We start from the raw sequence: 20,810 nt of genomic DNA, 5'->3' as shown, positions 1-20,810 counted from the left end.
AGAAACCATATATTTAAGGGGCTGTTCTTTGATATGAGAGAGAATAACTAATGAGGTTTGATTCCACTATCTTTCATTAAAGAGCATTTGTCCAAGTATAATGTAGAGGGCATTCGTTTTAATTGACAAGAAATGACATGACAGCAAACGGATGCATTTGCTTGAAAAACAAACAGAAAAAACCCCCCACAAGATTCCCCTGTAGAGAATGCAAAAGAATTCCTTTAGATCCATGCTATGTAGGATAAATAAATGATGGATAAAAATAGTGGTCTAAGCCAACACATTCTATGTCACAGGCAAGTCTTGTACAATGACCAATCCAAGACCCAGAACCATGTAGAGTGTTAATTGAGGATTGTTTTCCTTTGCAACGTTTGTTTCTGTATTTAGTCTATACTCAAGTCGAAACCATTGGTTCTCAAAATGCAGTCCCAGGACCAGAAACATCAGTACCGTCTGGGAACTGGTTAGATGTGCAAATCACTTGGTCTCCATTGAATCAGAAACTCTAGAGATGGGACCTGGGGATCTGATTTAATGAGCCCCTCCGGGTGATTCTGAGGCACCGTGAGACGTGAGAACCACTGCTCTAAACGTTGCAATGCCATGGTCTCAGGCCCGATGAGCCCAGGGTATGACTCCGAGGCCGTGAGATGGGCAGGTTCCAGTGGGCATGCTCAAGTAGGATTGGTGACAACAGGGTCCTGATCTGTGTGGCTGAGGTCAGCACAATGTCTGCATTAACACGCTCCCTGGGTATGGAAACCGTCTATGCCAAGACAGTTCATTGCTAATGAAGCAAAATTAGACAGCCTCAGTCCTTCAGTTCTGCTGTTCCTAATCCTCTTTGCCCTGGGCCAGTGGCAGAAGAAGTTCATACACAAAAGGAAAGTTGGTTTACTTAAACCAGGATTCCTCAGCCTTGGCACTACTGACGTTTTTGTCATGAGGAGCTGTCCTGGGCATGTTTAGTGGCATCCCTGGCCTCTACCCACCACATTCCAGTGGCAACTCCCAACCCCCACCTCCCCTCCTGCCAAGGCGTGGCAATTACAAATGTTTCCAGATGCTGCCGATTGTCCCCTGCACTGGGTTGAGACCACTGACTTAAACCAAACCAGTTCCTTCAACGTGGTAACAAAGGAGGTATGCCAGGTGAAGAGGAGTGGGCTTCCTGCGGCCCCTGGGCAGGGGCGGGGGTGACTCACATTGTAGGACCGGCCATGCCTCTGTCTCCACTGCACCAGCACGACCTGGGCGATGACCAGGGCACAGAGGAAGATCAAGATCATCTCCACGTGCATGGACTCGTGGCCCCGGTGCGTCTTGTACATCCTCTCCTGCTGCAGACTGCAACCGGCAAAGGAGATCATCTGAAAAAGCCCTCAGTTCTCGCACATTCAGCCAAAAAAGGAAAATAGGCTGGACTCATGAAAAGCAGTTGTGGATTTCAAATGTCAGGTTTTGAATGTAAAGCTCTCCTAAGTCCTTCTTAGTTCCTCCCTTTTCCCCAGGCTTGGAGAAGGGTCAGCCTGAGTTTATCAGCGAAACCAACTCTGCTTAGCCCTTAGCTTTCCCATGTACTTTTGGCCTCAGCCTTGTCCTTTCAAGGTAAGGCAACTCACTAATGGGCCCTGGGAAGACCTGGGTTGCAGTCCCCAATCTGCTACTTCATCGCCTTGGGAAAGTCACTTTTCCTCTCGGAGCCTCCGTGTTCACCTTTGCAAATTTAAAACAATGATCCCTCTGTGACTTGCAGGGTTGTTCCAAAACTGTAAAGCACGTATATTATTTTATTTGGACCCATACGAGGAATAATAATTACTATTATGTTGATTCATAGGAAAGTGTCATTTTTGAAAGTCAAAGAAATCCAGTAAAATATTGGTAATTTCAAATAATTTCTAATATTCTCAAGTAAAAGGGTATCTTGCAAATGAGACCTATGGAGAGAATATTATCCACAGGGCTCCAGAGAACTCCTGAATTATGTACATCGTTTTCATTATAAGGAGAAAGTCTTGAGGAGTAGGTTTTATTTTAGGCATAAACATTCAGAGGATGGTTAAATGCTTCAGTGTTTAGTTGGGCTCTTAATTTTATACAATGGTAGAGAAAACCACTGAAATAGTGTGTTATCCGGTTTAACTTCCTCCAGCAGAAGTGGACTCCAAGAAAGCCTAGAGCCATGGTTCTTGACCTGGACTGTAAGTTGGAAATCACTGGGGAGATTTTAAAAATCACAGTGCCCAAGCTGTACCCTAGATCAATTTAGTGACCATTGCTGAGTGTTCTAGGCTGAATTGGATCCCCTCAAAATTCATATGTAGAAGTTCTAACCCTCAGGACCTCAGAATGTGACTGTCTCTGGGGAAAGGGCCTCTAAAGAGGTAATTAAGGTAAATGAGGTCATTAGGATGGGTCCTAATCCAATATGGTTGGTGTCCTTACAAGGAGAGGTGATGAGGACACAGACTTACACAGAGGGAAGGCCGTGGGGAGACACAGAGAGAAGGCGGTCATCTGCAAGCCAAGGAGGGAGGCTTCAGAAGAAACCAAAGCCAGCCAACACCTTGCCCTTGGACTTCCAACCTCCAGAACTGTGAGAAAATAGAAATTCTGTTGTTCCAGCCCCCAGTCTGTGGTACTTTGCTGTGGCCACCTGAGCAAACTGACAGAGATTTCTAGGATTGGATCTAGGCATCAGTAATTTTTAAAGGTTCTCTGTGTGATTTTAAGGGGCAGTCAAGATTGGGATCCACTGGCCTAGAGGGAGAGAGAGTGGTCCAGGATCCAGATGAGGGAAAATGGGGGAACAATTATGAATCTGGCCGATCGATTACTTTATAAATATTGGTTAACGTGATCTTTCACCCCAAGTGGGGCAACGTCAGTCACAAAATCTCTTAAAGCTTCTACTTATGACTAGTCACAATATGCATTAGTTAGAGTACCAGCCAGAAAGCTCTCCAGGGTCATACTCTGTGACCTTTTAAAGGCACTGGTTGGGTGCCTGGATTGGATCTCTGCCTTTACCAGCGTTTCTACAGAGCTGCCTCAGTCAAGGGCCCCATCCAAATCCCAGGGGTGCCCCCTGCTGGAGAATGTGCAGAAATGAGCCCACAGAGCCTAGTAAAGATTCCTGCTTCTGAGTTCAGCTTCTCTGAGAGGGCATTGTAGGATGTTAGCGCTGGGAGGGGCCGCAGATATACTAAAACCCCTTCATTTATCACGTGAAGAAGCTGAAGTCCATGTCGGGTGATCAAACTGAGTACAACAGCGTGGTTACTGGTCTCCACGTTGGAAGCTGAGCTTAGAAGCCAAGAATGATTTCTAGAGGCTCTTTAAAAAAATATATTCACTCTTCTGAAGAAATGGGAAGTGAAGAAAAATAAGAAGTGCGAGCACTTCGTTATAGTTTTTACAGCCCCCCAGTCAGAAATTACTATTTCATATTCTATGTAATGAACACACTTCAACAGAGGCCACATGTAGAGAGAAGAGTGAATTTGTCATCAGACTAAGACAGGACTTGCACAGATATCAGACAGAACACACTCCAGGACATTTCATCTCTTTTGTGTACATACAGTGAAGGTGCATCTCAGATGGTTAACGTATGTGGAAGTACTTTCGAAACTATAAAGTAGTGGACAAATGTAAGAAATATTTCCTATTTTGATTAGGAATGCATTCACTAGCGGTGACCATAATACAAAAAAGGAGGGCCATTTCATTTTTGTTTCATGGCCCCACAGTAGGTACCATAACACAGGAGAAACAGCCTATAAAGAAAACTAGGTGTGTCTTGTGCCAAAAAGGACAAGGACATGTAAGGACACATACTGAAGGACAGACATCTTTGTGGAACAGCGTGTAGCCCACTGTAGAAAACAGAAGAAACCCCTGTGGTTTTGGTCTATAAGATCGTTGTGCACACGTGCCCGTACTAACTCACCTTCTACCCCAGGAAATTTATAAATAAAATGAGAGCTTCATTTAATTTCTCAAACAGTGGAGATGGAGATTCATTTTTAGTATACCAGCTGTAAAAGAAATACAAATCACTTACTTCCACTCATCATCAGCAGAAAGCTTCTTTGTGTGAGAGATCTGAAAAACATAAAAAAAAAAAGTCCTTCTCAAAACTTTCTCATTTTCTTAGCTTGCATTTTAGAACATGACCTGGGAAACTGAAACCATGATAAATAGTGATGTTTCTTAGTACTGGAATAATTGAGGGTGGGAACTCTAATAGAATATTTGCTTATGAAACTAAAAAACATGCGCACAGGTACACATCCAAAACAAAACAATAAGCAGGTCAACGTCAATAAAGATCAATAAAGATTTGATTCTGCTTTCTAGGTCAGAGAACCAGATGAGGCCCGTTCTGTGGTTTGGTCTGGCAATTCAGTCGAGGTTGTAGAGAGTGGCAGTGTCACCCTGGCTGCTGGTATATGATGTGTGAATTGGAGAACACCTAAAAATCCCTCCATTTTGCTGGTGAACTGAATGATGCCAATGAGTAAATGCCATCTCCAAATTTAAGGTTTTTGAGACAAGCTTTCCAGTTACTTGTTTGGAGCATTTTCATGTCCTCCTGCTAATTTACCTTAACTTAAACCTTGACTCCTGGGAAGTAGGGGTAACCTGGCCTTGCCCTGCAGACTGAGCTGGAGACCACAGAGACCATCCCCCGGCGATGCTTCTGGCCGATCTACACGGTGTACCCACATGCTGTCTTCCATTGGTCACTGCTAATCCACTCCATTTGGTCATTTGAAGCCTTTAAGGCCAATCACTGGGAAGACATCATTGTGTAACTTTCATGGAGGACACAACTTTATCCCAAGTCCGGTAGCATTAAAAGCTAAAATCCCCAATGATGGCAAAGAAGACAAGGCAAATAAAACATTTGTTACATAAACCTGACATTAACCAGGTTTTTCTTCCCCACTTTGTTTTCCTTAAGCGGCAGAAGTAATTCTGACAGACGGAAAGAAACAACGCCACTCATCATTCGGGCTAGGATTTCTCCTGTACTCCGGTTCCACAATAACGTCTGTGCCTTGGTCGGAGGCTGAAGGGGTTCCCTTGCAAGAGAGGTGAAAACACCGGATGACACAGCCAAGCAGAGGCTTAGGCAGTGTCTCTCCAAAGCTAGGACTTGCTGGTTGATGTTGGGAGAGAGGAAGTGGGTGAGGCTGTAGGTGATGCTGGCAGCATCTGCACGTCTCTCTGCCTATTGGCTGATCCCACCAGGTGGTCCCTGATATCCAAATGGAGGTCACAGCACTTGGGGTCCAAGGCCGCCTTCCAGCTGCAAGACCTCAGTGGCAGCCCCCAGGGAATAGCAGTGCTTGAGCCCCCTCCTTTGTCTGATAGGTCCCACTCTGCTGAGGGAGACATCTGCTTTGAGGGAGAAAACATTGGATGGGTTTGGAGCCCTGAACCATGCAGCCACCAAGCACCACTCAGCATCAAACACCAAGCTGACTCAGAAGACACTGGATTGACGTTGGGCACATCACTAACCTGGGTTTGTCTCCATTTCCTTCTTAGAAACTGGAGATTGATATAAAAACTGTTCTTGTCTGCTTCACTGGAGTATTGTGAGTATAAATAAGACATAGGATGAGAATTTTATAGGAAGGTGCTTCATCCAAGGGCCAATTATCTCAATAAACATTATAACCAAGAAACTCCCTGGGTCCTTCTCTTTTTGCTGTTCAAGGTCTTTGGGTTCATGGTGCCTCTTGTTCAAATCAGCTTAAAACAGGGAACTGGGTTTTAGTTAAATTGAGAAGACAAATTCCCTTTGACTTTTACAAGCAATATAGCCCTGGGCATAAACGTGTAACTATCCACCAGATTCCAAGTCTCTTTGTTTTTAATTGAGGTATAGTTGAGTCACCATATTCTATTAGTTTCAGGTATACAGCACAGTGATTCAGCATTTTTTTACAGATTATACTCCATTAAAAGTTAATACAAAATAATGGCTATAATTCCCGGTGTGATATAGTATATCCTTGTTGCTTATCTATTTTGTAGTAGTTTGTTTCTCTTAATCCCACACCCTTAGTTTGTCCCCGCCCCTTTCCTTTCCACTTTGGTAACCACTAGTTTGTTTTCCATATCTGTGAGTCTGTTTCTCAAGTCATTTTTGGGGGGAAGAGGGGGTGGTAATGAGGTTCTTATTTATTTCAATGGAGGTACTGAGGATTGAACTCAGGACCTCGTGCATGCTGAACACAGGCTCTACCACTGAACTGTGCCCTCCCCTTCCCAAGTCATTTTTAATGAAGTATAATAAATTATTCTACTGCTGACCAGGGAAGCTTCAAGAGTGGAAATTGTAGCTGGAAAGATTTCTGCTAAATGCAATTAAGAACTTCCTTAGATCAAGGGGTATTGAAACAAACAATATTCTTATTTCCTGGGGAAAAAGCAAACACTGACAATGATGGTGATGGTGATGGTGATGATGACATTCTTAGAGACAACTCTTTTTTAGCTAGTAACAGTTCCCCGTAGGACACTATTTTCTTCTAGGGCAGAACCTACTTTTTGACAATTTTTTTTTTCTGTTATGTCATTATGTACGCCCTTCGATGCTCTTAAGAGCATTTATTCCGGAAATTGAAATGACATTAAAATTCATCTGAAGGATTAGCATGAGGATAGCCAGGAAAATTCAGAAAAAGAGTGAAGACCCGGGGCTTGGCCTCTCAGGCACTGAAATTCACAATACAGCCACAGAAATTAACTAAAAGCCTTACTGGCCCAGGAACAGGAAGACAGATGAGTGAACAGAACAGAAAGTTCAGCAACAGGCCCCATTGTATATGATAAGCGGGTCACTTCAAATCACTGAGGAAAAAAATGGTTTGTTCCATTGAAACCATTAGCTAGTCATTTGGGAAAAATATAACGCTGGATACATACCCGGCTTCAAAATAAATTCCAGAAGGATCAAATATTTAAACGTAAAAAAGAAAATCTTAAAAGCACTAGAAGTAAATATGAGTAAATATTTTAATAATCCTGCAGTGGAGAAGGCATTTCTAAGTATGACTTGGAGCCCAGAAACTATAAAGTAAAAAAAAAAAAAAAAAAAAAAAAAACGGTAGATTTTGAGGACATAAAAATCAAATTACGTTGTCATCACCTATATTTCAAAGACAAATTAAACTGAAGAAAATACAACATATGTGAGGGCAAGAAGTTAGTAACCTTGTTGCCAGAGAATAGGTTCTTCTCTTCGTGCAGGAAAAAATTCAAGTGCGAGGTTATAGTAAAGTGAAGGCAGATTTATTCAGGGAGATACACATTTGACAGACAGAGTGCTGGCCACCTCAAAGGCAAGAGGGAGAGAGGCCATGAGGTGCAGGGGTGTTTAGTTTAAAGTAAAAGTAGATACACACTCCATAGGCAGGTTGTCAGCTGTCTCAGAAGGCAAGAGAGAGTGGGTTGTCAGTTTTTACGGGCTCATTAATTTCATATGATAACAAGAGGGAGGATTATTTCAACAGTGTTGGGGAAGGGGCGGGGATTTCCAGGAATTGGTCCCTGCCTATGTTTGCCCTTTTGTGGTCAGCCGAGGCACTGTCATGGTGACTGTGGGCGGTGCGCCATGAGGCTCAAGGTCTCCTGGAAGTCGAATCTTCCGCCATCTTGGTTCTAACCAGTCTGTCCTGTCCTCAATCATTGTGTCATTCCTTCAGTGGTTGTGCCCTGTCCCTTCCCTCCTGCCTCTTGAATAGGAAAAAAAGCACTTATAGTTTAATCCAAAAGAGACACACATTTCCATTTAGTCCTTTCTATCTCTTAGGAAAATTTTTTGAAAGTTTGGTAACTGAGTAGAAATTGATGAAAGAGGGCTGGTGTAGGGCTGGCACGTTCAGGTGGATTGGGGTAAAAAGAGAGGAAATAAAGAAGAGCTTGGGCCCTGGGAAATCAGAGATAGAGGTGTTAATTTGCACTCCACCACCCCACCCCAAAGCTGGTGTCCAGGCAGACCGGGTTCCCTTCCTAACTGCACCGCCTCTCTCCCTGCCACTGCAGTGGGGTAGTTTGGAAGCAGCTACAAACTGCCTGGAAACCCTGAGTCTGAAAAGTGAGGAGGTGAGTGTGGAGGGGCTAGAGAGGGTGATGGGAGGGTGGCTTCCAACCGTGGATCTTTGGGGCATTTGACGGGACCAGGCTTCATCCCTGGTTTAGGTGCTGGAGAGGGTTGAATGGTGCCCCTCCCAACCAACCGCTCCCCAAAAGATATGTCCAGTGCTTACCCTCAGGTACCCGTGACTGTGATCTTATTTCAAAATAGGGTCTTTGTAGATGTCATCAAGTTAAAGATCTTGGGATGGGCTCATCCAAGGTTCAGGGGAGGCCCTAAATCAAAAGGCTGGTGACTTTATAAAAGAAAGTCAGAGGAAGATTTGACACCCAAAGACACACAGAGGAGGAGGCCATGTGAATTCAGAGGCAGAGACTGGAGATACACAACTCCAAGCTAGAGACACCTGGAGTCGCCCAGAGCTGGAAGAGGCAAGGAAGGATTTGCCTGCAGAGCCTTTGGGGGGCTCATGGCCCTGCCGAAACGTAGATTTTGGATGTCTGGCCTCCAGAACTGTGAAGGAATAGATTTCTATTATGGCAGTTCTGGGAGACATACAGGCACATCCAGCCGCAGCAGGTCCTCGCTCCACTTAGGTGTGTAAACAGTGGTGCAGGTGGGGAGAGTGTGGTTCCTACAAACTGTGGGTCAAGCAGGCTGCCCAGGTCATGGGTGGACTGCAGGCAGGGTTGTCGGAGCAGCGTGGTTTATAATCTTTAGACGTGTGGCAGGTGGGCCTTTATTGGTACCCGGGGCCTGTTAGAGGCAGGCCTGCCACTTGGCTGGGGATGCTGGCCGCCAGGCAGCACACAGAAATCATCCAGGCCAAGAGAAAAGACTTGCAGACGTGGACCGTCACCATTCTCCCCATGAAAAGGCCCCGCTGGGTCACCCTCCAGTGCAGCCTGCCTGTCAGCAGACTCTCCTGCTTACAAGAGCTTCCAAATAGTATTTTAGTGTCTCCACTCAAACACAAGCAGATGGCCCAAGGTCACCAGGTGCTGGCGACAGGAGAGGGTCGGTTCTGTGTCCACGATGACAAGGACACCAGGCTTCAAAGATGTAACCAAATGAAAGCTCTTAGAAACGTAAAATTTGAGAACAGAAATAGAAAAGTCCAATGGGAAAGTTGAAGATAAATTACGAAACTCCCTCGGAGAGAATAACTAAGCTGCCCCTCCCCCAAAGAGATGGAAAAGAAAAAAGAAAATATAAGAAAATTAGAGAATCTGGCCAGGAAACCTCATAACCAAAAAACAGGAGTTCCAGACCAAGAGAATAGAGTTGGCTGATGGCAAGACATTTTTAAGAAATGATACAAGAAACTTCCCAAGGATTGAAAGACGTCTGCTTTCAAATGAGAATACTCACCAGGGGCCCAGGACAATAAATGAAAAAGGAGCCACATCACATCACATCAGTAGGAAATCTGAAAATTGTGATTCAAGAGGAAAAGCTGATCCAGAGAGAAAACACGGGTCAAGTGCAAAAGATCCAAACTCGGGAGCCCAGGGAACTTCTGAACACCAGTTCCACGAGTTGCAAGACAGCAGAGTGAAGTGCTGAAATCCCTGAGCGAAAATTACTTCTATAGACAAACTACCAATCAAGTTTGGAGGCAGAATACAGATATTTACAGACCTGCAAAATTTTAGAAACTTCACCTCCTCTCACATACAGACTAAAACTGTCAGCTTGCTGGTGTCTGTTAATTACTTTGTAAAATATACATGTATTCTTGTTTTGCCATTGTATGCACACTGAAAGACAAAGATGTACCATTTCTCTGTTTTATGTTGGATTATATAGGAAATGTTTGTGAACAATTTTACAAAGATGAAAAAAGTTCCTGTGGATGTTTTGTGGAGTATCTTGGCATCTGTACTGATAGTTAGAGGTTCACTTCCAAATAAATAAAACTCCCGTAACGCTAGATTTGAACAAGTGTTGATTGACACATGTAAAATTTGTTAAAACGTTCCTCTTGTAAGGAAATACTATAATCACAAATTTTAAAAAACAAAAACCAAAATCTTCATCTCCTGTCTCAAGAGACTCCACTAAAATAGCAGAATAGATGGAGAAAGAGAAAAACAGTATTTCCAGGAAACTGGGATGCAACCAGGACAGCCCCCTCTAGGTGAAGGGACCCCCCAGGACGATGGTGGAGGGGCCTCCAGGATGGGTGTCTGGGCAGCAGGCTGAGGGTGCAGCCAGCCTAGACTGGACCAGGAACGTGATGTTTCACCAAGTGTATCTCCAAGAAAAAGATGAAGCCAAGAGATCAGCCGATGTGTTCCAGTGTGTCGAGAAGATAGGAACAATTCCGGCAGAGGGTCAGGGGATGAACAGGGCACTGGTACACAGAAAGCTGAGGATGCCAAAACATGAAACTCACAGGAGAGCGGAATGATACAGGGTGCATATGCAGTGCATGGATGTGGGACCCGGCTGAGAGTGATGGTATGCACTTAGATTCACTAAGAAACTGGTGAATGAAGACTTCGACAACACTTGTGATGTAACTAAACTGAGAGGATGGGAGAAAGGGAGGGAGTGGGAGTGGGATGGGTGAGAGAGCATAGTTCTCATCATCCATAGCAGAGGATCAATGAAACCACACCAGTGACGAGGAATCGAGGTGCTGTACAACTGTGTTATTTAAACTAGGGAGTGTGTCACAGAAAAGATGGCTGAAAGTGCTGAAAATTGTTGCCTCTGGGGAGCGGACATCAGGAATGGGGATGGCGAATGCAAGTGGGGCTGCTGGGGTTTGTTTGTGTGTGTGTGTGTGTGTGTGTGTGTGGTTTTCAGTCTTGTAGAATTATTTGACTCTTTAAATTGTGGCTGTACGAAATTTTAATATAAACTAACATTAAAAAGAAAAAAATATTCATAACAAGGAGGTATAATTTTCCCCTAAAAGAATGACAAGGGGAAAAATGCTTTCTCATGCAATTCAGGTGTGCCTATATGTGAAGACAGGTTCTCTGGAGAAATCTGGCAAAATTTTAAGTGTTCCTCTATCCTAGTATAGAATATTCTAGGAGTATTCTTTCAGGACATGAAGAGACAAACACACAAGGAAGGCTGACACAGGTGTTCACATCGTTTTTAAAAAAATTTTCCTTTTTTTATTAAGTTCTTTTGGGGGGTAATTAGTTGTTTGTTTATTTAGTGGAGGTACTGGGGATTGAACTCAGGACTTCTTGCATGCTAAACATGAGCTCTGCCACTGAGCTATACCCTCCTCCCATGTCGTTTTATTTATAGTACTGAGAAATTGTCAACAATCTAGGTGTCCATCGCGGGGGATTCCTTAATGAGTTATGTTATCTCTACACAAAGGAAATCCATATAGATCTTTAAAATGATCGTGCAGAGCCTTATCCATTGACGCAGAGATATTTCCTCAACATATCATTAGGAGAAAAAGGGTCCTCCGTAAACAATTGGCATAGATGAGTCTATTCATGTAAATGTATAGTTACACAGAATGAAGGACAGAGCCATCCAGAAGAGAGATCCGTCCAGAACGGTTACTGAAATGTCAACAGGAATGGTCCATGGGTGATGCTCTATCTTGGGATATTTACTTCTTTTTCACACTTGCCTACATCGAATGTATTCAACGTGAACACACGTCACTTTAAGAAATCTGGCCGTCGTGTTTGTCTGCCCACTCCTTATTCCTGCTCCTCATCTAGAATTGCCACGAACTTTCCTGCCTATCCGTGCATCATCATCCCAAGCACCCCTCCTCTCCGCCAGCCAAGTCTCACTTCTGAGCTCTGGATTCCTCTGCCCAAGTGCCTCCGACACATCTCCACCTGGACGGCCCTCAGACACAGGAACTCAACCCGCTCCGAACTGAACACATGAATTTCCCCCCAAACTGCTCCCATTCTGGTGCCTGCCATCTCACTCATTTGCCCCACATCCCATGCACCCAATTGCTCAACACAGAAACTGGGGGCACCATAATTGACATAACCCTCCACTTAGACCTTGTTGCCCCTACCTCTAAATACTTTGCAAACCACTTCTTGCCACCTCTATGGCCTTTATGCCATCCAGTTTTTTATTCCTTCAACAAATATTTATTGCCTCCGACCTGTGTGCCAGGCACTGGATAGGGGCGGGCATATGATGGTGAGTAAGACCGACAAGGTTCTGTTCTCATGAAAGTGTGGACAATAAACAAGTAAACAAACCAATTACCTAATGTAGCAAATTCTAGAAGGAAATAAACACAATGTGATAAAGCATAACCAGCGGGGGAGGGGCTGTTACTCTGTAGGTGGGTGGCGGAGGAAGGCGCTCAGAGCTGAGGAGAGATGGAACCAGGCATGCGGTGCTCCCCTCCGCCCTAGGACCTTGCCTTCGCCTTTTCCCCCTTTCAGACAGCCAGGTTATCATATCAAAAGCCGACTGATCATATTATCCTGCCTCTGCTCATAATCCAAGCAGCTGCCCTTGTTAACATGCCTCATCAGGCCGGTGTCCCTTTTCGGCCAGGCTTCCCTTGGCGGCCCCTGCACACACTCTGCCCCAACCAAGCAGAAACTTCTGTCCCCTGAATGCTTTTCCTGTACCCTGAGCCTCCCTCTGGGTGACCCTGGGCTCACTTCCTCCAGGAAGCCCTTCAGGTTAGGCCCCTCCATTGGCCCATTGGTTCCTGCCCACTGTTGCCTCACTGCAAGTCACTGATGGTTTATTTCTGTGTCTGAATCTGCAGGTAGGCAGGGCTGGGCCACACCCCACCCCTGAGCTCCCGCCGGCGTGACACACACTCAGGTGATGTATTTGAAGAGCACCACCCTCCCAGGATAGACCCTCATCATTTCTCACCCCAGTTGCTCCCTTTTTTTCTTTTTTTCCAACCTTTTATTTGGGGGGGGGAGATGTGGGGGAGGTAAGTAGGTTTATTGATTGATTGATAGAGATCCTGGGGATCGAACCCAGGACCCCATACATGCTAAGCACTGCGCTATACCCTCCACCTATCCCGGCTGCTCCCTTTCACTTTCAACTCCTCCCTCATGACAATCCATTTGTTAGAAAAATCTTGCTACAAGGGGTGGTAAAACCAGAACAGTAAGTGCAAACTACTGATGTCCCTAAGACACTCGTGAGCCGGAGGAGAGGGTGTTAGGTTTGGAGCACTGTGTTCAGTGACGTGGAATTTGTGTTAGAGGAGGAGGGCAGAATTCCCGGGCACAGAGGGGAGTGGGGTGTGTGTGACCTCCCCCAAGGCAGAGAGCAGGTTTGGGGCAGAGGAGGGTCCTCTCGGGGGAAACCAGAGCCTGCAAAGCAGACCTCAGAGAAGCAGATGGGAGGATCCCTGACTCCACACTCACCGCTCTCTTGTACTCCAACTTTGAGGAGTCTCAAGAGCACGCCAGGCATGGCTGGCTCAGTAGACCGCAGGGGTGTGTCTGAGCTGGGGGGAGGAGGATGGATGGGGAATAGGGTGATGGTGTCTGCTACAGAGAGGTCGGAGGGGAGCTGGGCCAACAGTGACCCCCGTCATGGAGTTGTCTGCTCATTTGTCCACTCATTCATTCTGTCAGTGAATATTTACAGAGGCCCTGCCATTTTCCAGACTGTTTTCAGTGCTGGAACCATTGTAGCTAGCAAAGTAGATGATGCGTCTGCTCCCCTGGACCTCCCAAGGTGATGGAGGCTCTCAGAGAAACAAACTCACCAACAGACCACTTCAGGTGGCAATGGAGATAAGGAAAATAAAATACGGTGAGGTTTAGGGTGAGAGAACGATATATAGGTGATCAGTAAGTTTTTATGGGGTGGTTGGAAACTCTCTCTCTTTTCCTTTTTTATCCTCAGCTCTTGTAAAGTCTGGTTTAAACCAGCACTTCTCAAACTTTGATGTGCTGTCACCCAGGGGTCTGGTTGCAATGCAGATTTTAATTCAGTAGGTCTGGGATGGGGACCCAGAATCTGATTTCTAATTGGCTCCCAGGTGACATCTTGGCTTCTGGTGGTCCTTGGAACACACCACCTTGCCATGGGGGTCTAAGGGAAAAGCTGAGTCCCTCCTAGGGCGGACTTAACAGAGAGGCCATGCCTCCTGAGGGCAACAGCAAGGCAGTGATGTCAGCCTTAAGGGAGCCGCTAGAGCAGCAGCAGGAGTGACTCTGCCAGTCTCCCGCCCCTCCTGGTGTGCAGAGTTCTTCATCCATAATCCTCTTTGGATGATCTGGATTTGAGACCAGCAAGGAAGCCATGGAGTTTCCTTTTAGGTTTTCCATTTTAGAGAGTAACTTCCAAGTGCACAGTGTGGCCTGCCGCAGCCTTTTACTACAGACCTTCCTGAGCCCTGAATTTCTACCTGAGTCATAGTGAATACCATGACTCTCTTCCCCCTATCCCCATGGTCACCACCCCCCCCAACAGTTTTATTCACCTCCAAGCAATCTGGTACTGTCCTTACCTCATCTAGAATCCTCATTGGCCCTCACCACCACGTGGTCAGATCTCCCCCAACTTCCAAGGCCTGGCTTAAATGCCACGCCCCCATCAGCCTTGCCCATCCCCCCGCCAGGAGCAATCCCTTGCCTCTTAGAAATTCTACAAAGCTTCACTTGGGACAGTCATTTCTTCCTACCCTATAGGAGTTATTTTTGTCCTTGTTTTACTTTCTTTCCAGGAGGTGAGCTCCCAGAGGAAAGGTCCACCTCTAACTGCATCCCCCCCACCCCAAGCGTAGCACAATTTCTAGTACAAGATCATGGCGCAAGAATTGTCCTGTCAGTGAAAAATAAATTAATGATTGGGTTTGAAAGCATCACCAGCAGGAGGAAGAACGTGGCGAGCTCAGTGGTTCTCAAAGTTCAAGCAGAAGCACCTCCTGGGAACGAGACAGACTTGCAAGCCATCAGGCCCCATCCCAGAGGTGAGGCTTAGAGACCCTGGGGGCAGAGCCCAGCCATCCATCTGCGTTTTAACCAACGATCCGAGTGGCTCTGACTCAGGCTCCAGTTTGAGAACCTTAGAGTCCAGCCCGATGTACACCCAATGTCCCTCAGCTGTCCTCCTCTCACGCCCCGGCCTTCATTCACCTGGGCCCCGGGGGCATCCGCCGGGGAGCGCGGAGGAGAGGGGGTGCAGCCAGTACGGAGGGCAGGGAATGAATGCACAGGGGTGAGCAGGACAAGCCTCATGCTGGATCGACAGAGCAGGTGGGAAGGAAGAGGACGGAGGAAGGGGAAAAGCAGGGGAAGGGGAGGAGGAATGGGAGAGGAAAAAGAAAGAGGGAGAGAGAAATGGAGAGGAGCTCGGCCTCCTAGGGTGAGCGGGGTGAGGCGAAGCAACAGCACCTTCAGAAGGTCATCTGCCCCCCCCATCCCGGGCCGGTTCACACCGGGTGGGGCTGGGGCCTTGGGGACCTATCTGTCCGGCCTCCCAGCCCGGCTGCACGAGCCTTGGACCCCGGCCCGGTGTCCCCCACCCCCGCGCACCCGCGCCCCGCGCCCCGCGCCCCGCGCAGGGTACCTGCTCGTGCTGGGGGGGCGCCTCCGGCCCCGGCGCCGCCCCCGCCGCCATGCCTCTGGCGCACCGAGGGTCTCGGAGTCCGCAAGAGGGGGCCTCCCGGGCGCGCCGGCGGCGGGCGGGAACCGGGCCTGCGGCGGCCGAGCGGGCTCCCCTCCCCAGGCCGTGAGCGCGGTACCGGTACCCGCGCCGGGAGCCTCTCGGCGCGCCCGCCCGGCGTCCTCGCTCGCGCTGTGGCCTCCTCCAGCGGAAGGACGCTCGTGACCGTCACCATCACTGCTGATGAGACCCTCTGGGCGTCGGGGCCCTCTGCCGGGAAGCCATCCTCACAGCCACCCTCGCTGGTTAAATGTCCTGCGCTCCGCCCTGTGCGCTGGGCTGGAACCAGCGGCTCTGTTACCAGGTGACAGTGCAGGAGGAGATGTGGGGAGTCGGAAGGGTGAGAAATGGAGCGGAGAGAGGGGCGAAGATCAGAAAGGTCGTTTTCCCCTTAGCAGTTTCCCTCAGAAGCGTTTATCAGAAGACAGGCGTTTAGGTGGGGGTCCCGCTGTCGCGGGAGGGCTGGGGGGAACGGAACCTTTGCTGCCTGCCCAGTCGGGTGCCTTTCTCTGCCCTGGCCCCTTCTTACTCCGGGTCTGCAGTCTCGGAGACGTGGGACGGCTCCCTGGCAGAGTCCCACTTGGCTCCCGCACAGATGACAAAGGAGAGAAAGCCCCCTGTGGGGAGAAGGCAGACCTCTAGGTCCCCATGCCGCTCCAGGACATGGGCCTTCCCCTGAGAGATCACCCACCGCCTGCCTTGGTCCCCCCCACTTTCTGGGTCCCCACCACCCCCTTGGTCTGGGGCCCAGTCCTGGACTGATGGCTGGGAACAAGCTGGAACACTTTTGCAAGCTTTTAGGAATCCTTGGGTGCGAATTCAGGGCGACAGACACACAGGAGACAGTCTGACTTACAAAATAAGGCTTATTCGATTCCAGTTTGTGAATTGTTGTTGTTTTCCAGTATGGTAGGTTGCTCTTCCTTATAGAGGAGCTACCAGTGGAGACTGACTGACACCAGGGCCATGTCCCTGCCATTGTGCAACTTCAAACCTAGCAAGGGGAAGAGACAAATAAACAAGCAGTACAATTTACTGCGATAAGTGCTTTTCCAGCCTTGGCGTGCATCAGAACTCCCTGGAGGGGTTACCGAAACTCGAATTGCTGGGCTGGACCCTGGTTTCTGATGGAATAGGTCTGGGATGGGCCCTGAGAATTTCTTCTCTTCACAAGTTCCCAGGTAGTGCTGTTCTGGCTGCTCACATCGCAGATTGCTCTGTGGTATGGTGATGGAGAGAATGTTCCGGATGGAGGCAACAGGGGAGGCAAGGGCCTGGAGGCTGGAGAAAACCAGGAACTGGAGGAACTGAAATAGGAGTCACAGCTGGCACTGCTAAAATGCTTCCTATGTACCAGGTCCTGTTCCAAGGACTTTTCTGGGCTAGCTCATTCAGTCCTCACAACAACCCAACAAGGTAAGTGATATCTCCATTTTACAGGGATGACAATGAAACACAGAGAGGAGCAGACGTTTTTCCAAGTTTCAAAGCTACTGGGTGATGCAGTGGGAATTTGAACCCAGAGGAGACTGACCCCACCGCCTGGGCTCAGAACCACTCAAGAAAGTGGCTGTGAAGGTCAGCAGGGGTCAGATCAAAGTCTGTGCAAATCCTGTTAAAGTGTTTCGACTGTACCCTAAGGAGTGTGGAAAGTCATTCAAGAGTCATAGGTAAGAAATGACATTTCTGGATTTGCCTTCTGGCTTCAAGGTAGGGTTGGGGTAGGGGGAGGGAGCTCAACTATGACCCAATGCAGAGGACTGGCCAGAAGTCTCTTGCAGTAGTTCTAGCTGAAGATGGCAGTGACCCTGGTGGTATAAGTGAGTCTGTGCAGGGATGGGGTGGAGGGAGGTGGGAGGATGTGGAAGGAGCTGAGCAATTTAGGTGACAGATTGTACAGGGCTTAACTGATCTTCAAGGATGTGCCCAGGTGACATGTTGCTTGAGCAGCGGGGCATTCAGGCAGACAGTGCTGCCACCTCTGACAATGGAACCCTGGAAGGTGCTGCAGATTTGGAGGGAACAAAGATAATGAGTTTATTTGCACATGCTGCCTGGCTTCTGGCCTGTCTTCACGTGGCAAAGGCCACTTTTTCTCTCTGGCCCAGGATGTCCTCAAATTCTGGCTTCTTCTGAATCAGTCTCTCTTCCCCCTCCAAAAAAAAAAAAAAATCCAGAAGTTTCCTGGTTCATTGACACCGGAAATATCTACAGATGTCATTGGAGACACACATAAACCCAGAGGTGGTTGGTTTTCTTCCTTCTGGCTTCAGCTCCACAATTAAAAAGTCTATTTCTCATTCTCATGGTAGGTAATGAGAGATTTGCTCTAAGTTATTCTCCTGTCATACCCAATTCCTTTTGTGACCAAATTCCTGGTGGGTAGAACTGATTCCTTTTTTTCCCAGTAAGTTTATACAATTCTGTCTGGAGTCGTTCACCGAACCAAAGTTATTTAATTTGCAACTTTGTTTCCCAAATCAAATGGTTGGTGGCTGAGTGTCATAAATGTGGGATGGAGGAACCATTTTCCTGTTATTTAGCTGTAATCTCTTCAGCATATTAGCCATAGTCTGTGCCCCCTTCTGTCCTCTCTTGGTCTAGAACCTCGAGGTGATAGTAATGATGTAATAGAAGAAATGAGCTAATGTCAAGAAGGTGCTTGAAAAACAAAATGGCATCAAGACTAGCTAGACTGTGGGGAGGGTATAGCTTAGTTGTAGAGCACGTGCCTGGTATGCACAAGGTCCTGGGTTCAACCCCCTGTACCTCCATTAAATCAATCAATCGATCAATGTAATTACCTCCCCCCAAATAATTAAATTTAAAAAAAAGACTAGCTAGACAAATATGGTATATGATATGGGAACTGAGAAATAGTTCCATGGGACAAAGCAAAAAGATTCCAAATATTCCTAGTATTTATAGGAAACCAATTTTAGGAGATGAAGGGCAAATCCACAGGGAAAGGATGGGCTAGTTAGTAATTAGCTTATCCATCTGAAAAAAAAGTTGCAGCATACCGAGTCAAAGCAGGTGGTTTAAAAAGCAAAACTTTAAGAAGATGATTTAAAATAATATCTTTATCATCTCAAGAGAGTAAAGATATATATTTCAAAAAAAGAAAAAAGATAGTAAAGATATATTAAACAAGACTCAAAGAGAACAAACTATAAAAAAGATTAATAAATTAGTCTATGTTAAAACGTAAAATTTCCATACAACGGAAAGTTACCTAAAAAGAAGCAAGCCATGGACGAGGAAAATATATTTGCATATGTCTAGCTGTCAGAAAATTAGTGCTCAGAATAAACAGAATTGTTAGAAATAAACTTTAAAAACATCAAAATCAATAGAAAATGGTCCAGGGATGTAAACTAATCAATCAGAAGAAAAAATTATGAGATGTTTTTGTAATTTAAAGAGAATTAATTATTGTAATTTTGCCTAGAAGACTTCATTTAGAGCGCACGCTTCACAGGGATGCCTTGTATATGTTAAATTACTGAATGCAAAGTGGACCCTTCAGCCTTTCCACCCATTCTCTGACCACCTCTTAATTCTTCCCCTTTCTCCCAGTGAACAACCAAACTGCCTTAGGCTGACAGTGTCACCTAAGGGTTTGATTTTGCAAAAGACCACCATATTCTTTTTCAAAAATTAATTAATTAATTTTACTTATTTATTTTTATTTTTTACATTTTTACTGAAGTATAGTGAGCTTACAATGTTGTGTCAATTTCTGGTGTACAGCACAATGCTTCAGTCATATAGGAACATACATATATTCGTTTTCATATTCTTTTTCACAAGTTACTACAATATATTGAGTATAGTTCCCTGCGCTATACAGTAGAAACTTGTTTTTCTATTTTGTATGTATTAGTATCTGCAGATCTTGAACTCCCAATTTCTCCCTTCCCACCACCTTTCCTTGCCTGGTAACCATAAGTTTGTTTTCTATGTCTATGAGTCTGTTTCTGCTTTGTAAATAAGTTCATTTGTCTTTTTTTTTTTCTTTAGATTCCACATATCGTATAGTACTTTTCTTTCTCTTTCTGGCTCACTTCACTTTGAATGGCATTCTCCAGTCTTATCCATGGTGCTGCAAAAGGCATTATTTTATCCTTTTTTTATGGCTGAGTAGTATTCTTTATCCAGTCATCTGTTGATGGACATTTAGTTTGCTTCCATGTCCTGGCTATTGTAAATAGTGCTGCTATGAACATTGGGATGCATATATGTTTTTTGAAGTAGAGTTTCCTCCAGATATATACCCAGGAGTGGGATGGCTGGATCACATGGTAAGTCTATTTTTAGTCTTTTGAGGAATCTCCATACTGTTTTCCATAATGGCTGTACCAAACTACATTCCCACCAACAGAATAGGAGGGTTCCCTGTTCTCCACACCCTCTTTAGCATCTATCATTTGTGGACTTTTTAATGATGGTCATTCTGACTGGTGTGAGGTGATACCTCATTGTAGTTTTGATTTGCATTTCTCTGATAATTAGTGATATTGAGCATTTTTTCATGTGCCTATTGGCCATTTGTATGTCTTCATTGGGGAATTGCTTGTTTAGGTCTTCTGCCCATTTTTGGATTGGGTTGTTTGTTTTCTTGTTATTAAGTTATATGAGCTGTTTATATATTTTGGATATTAAGCCCTTGTCAGTCTCATCTTTTGCAAATCTTTTCTCCCATTCCATAGGTTGTTTTTTGTTTGTTTGTTTTGCTCATGGTTTCCTTTACTTTGCAAAAGCTTATAAGTTTAATTAGGTACCATTTGTTTATTTTTACTTTTATTTCTATTGCTTGGGTAGACTGCCCTAGGAGAACATTGCATTGCTGAGACTTATGTCAGATAATGTTTTGCCTATGTTTTCTTCTAAGAGGTTTATAGTGTCTTGTCTTATGTTTAAGTCTTTAAGCCATTTTGAATTTATTTTTGTGTGTGGTGTGAGGGAGTATTCTAACTACATTGATTTACATGCAGCTGTTCAGTTATTCCAACACCATTTGCTGAAGAGATTGTCTTTGCTCCATTGTATGTTCTTGCCTCCTTTGTCAAAG

General features: G+C 45.9%; 1 protein-coding gene across 2 annotated transcripts in view; it reads right to left on the bottom strand.

Annotated features, from left to right (window-relative positions):
• Positions 1 to 1,337, bottom strand: part of RNF175 (ring finger protein 175) — a 35,003-nt gene extending 33,666 nt beyond the window's left edge. For both annotated transcript variants that reach the window (XM_031670038.2, XM_031670040.2), the window contains exon 1: positions 1,212 to 1,337. In XM_031670038.2, the coding sequence (XP_031525898.2) occupies positions 1,212 to 1,337 (126 nt within the window). The remainder of the gene's footprint in view (positions 1 to 1,211) is intronic.
• Positions 1,338 to 20,810: the final 19,473 nt, after the last annotated feature.

Source organism: Vicugna pacos, chromosome 2, assembly GCF_048564905.1.
Source record: "Vicugna pacos chromosome 2, VicPac4, whole genome shotgun sequence".
NCBI classification, from domain to species: domain Eukaryota; kingdom Metazoa; phylum Chordata; class Mammalia; order Artiodactyla; family Camelidae; genus Vicugna; species Vicugna pacos.
The sequence above is the reverse complement of the archived record's forward strand: the minus strand, read 5'-3'. Positions and strand labels throughout refer to the sequence as shown.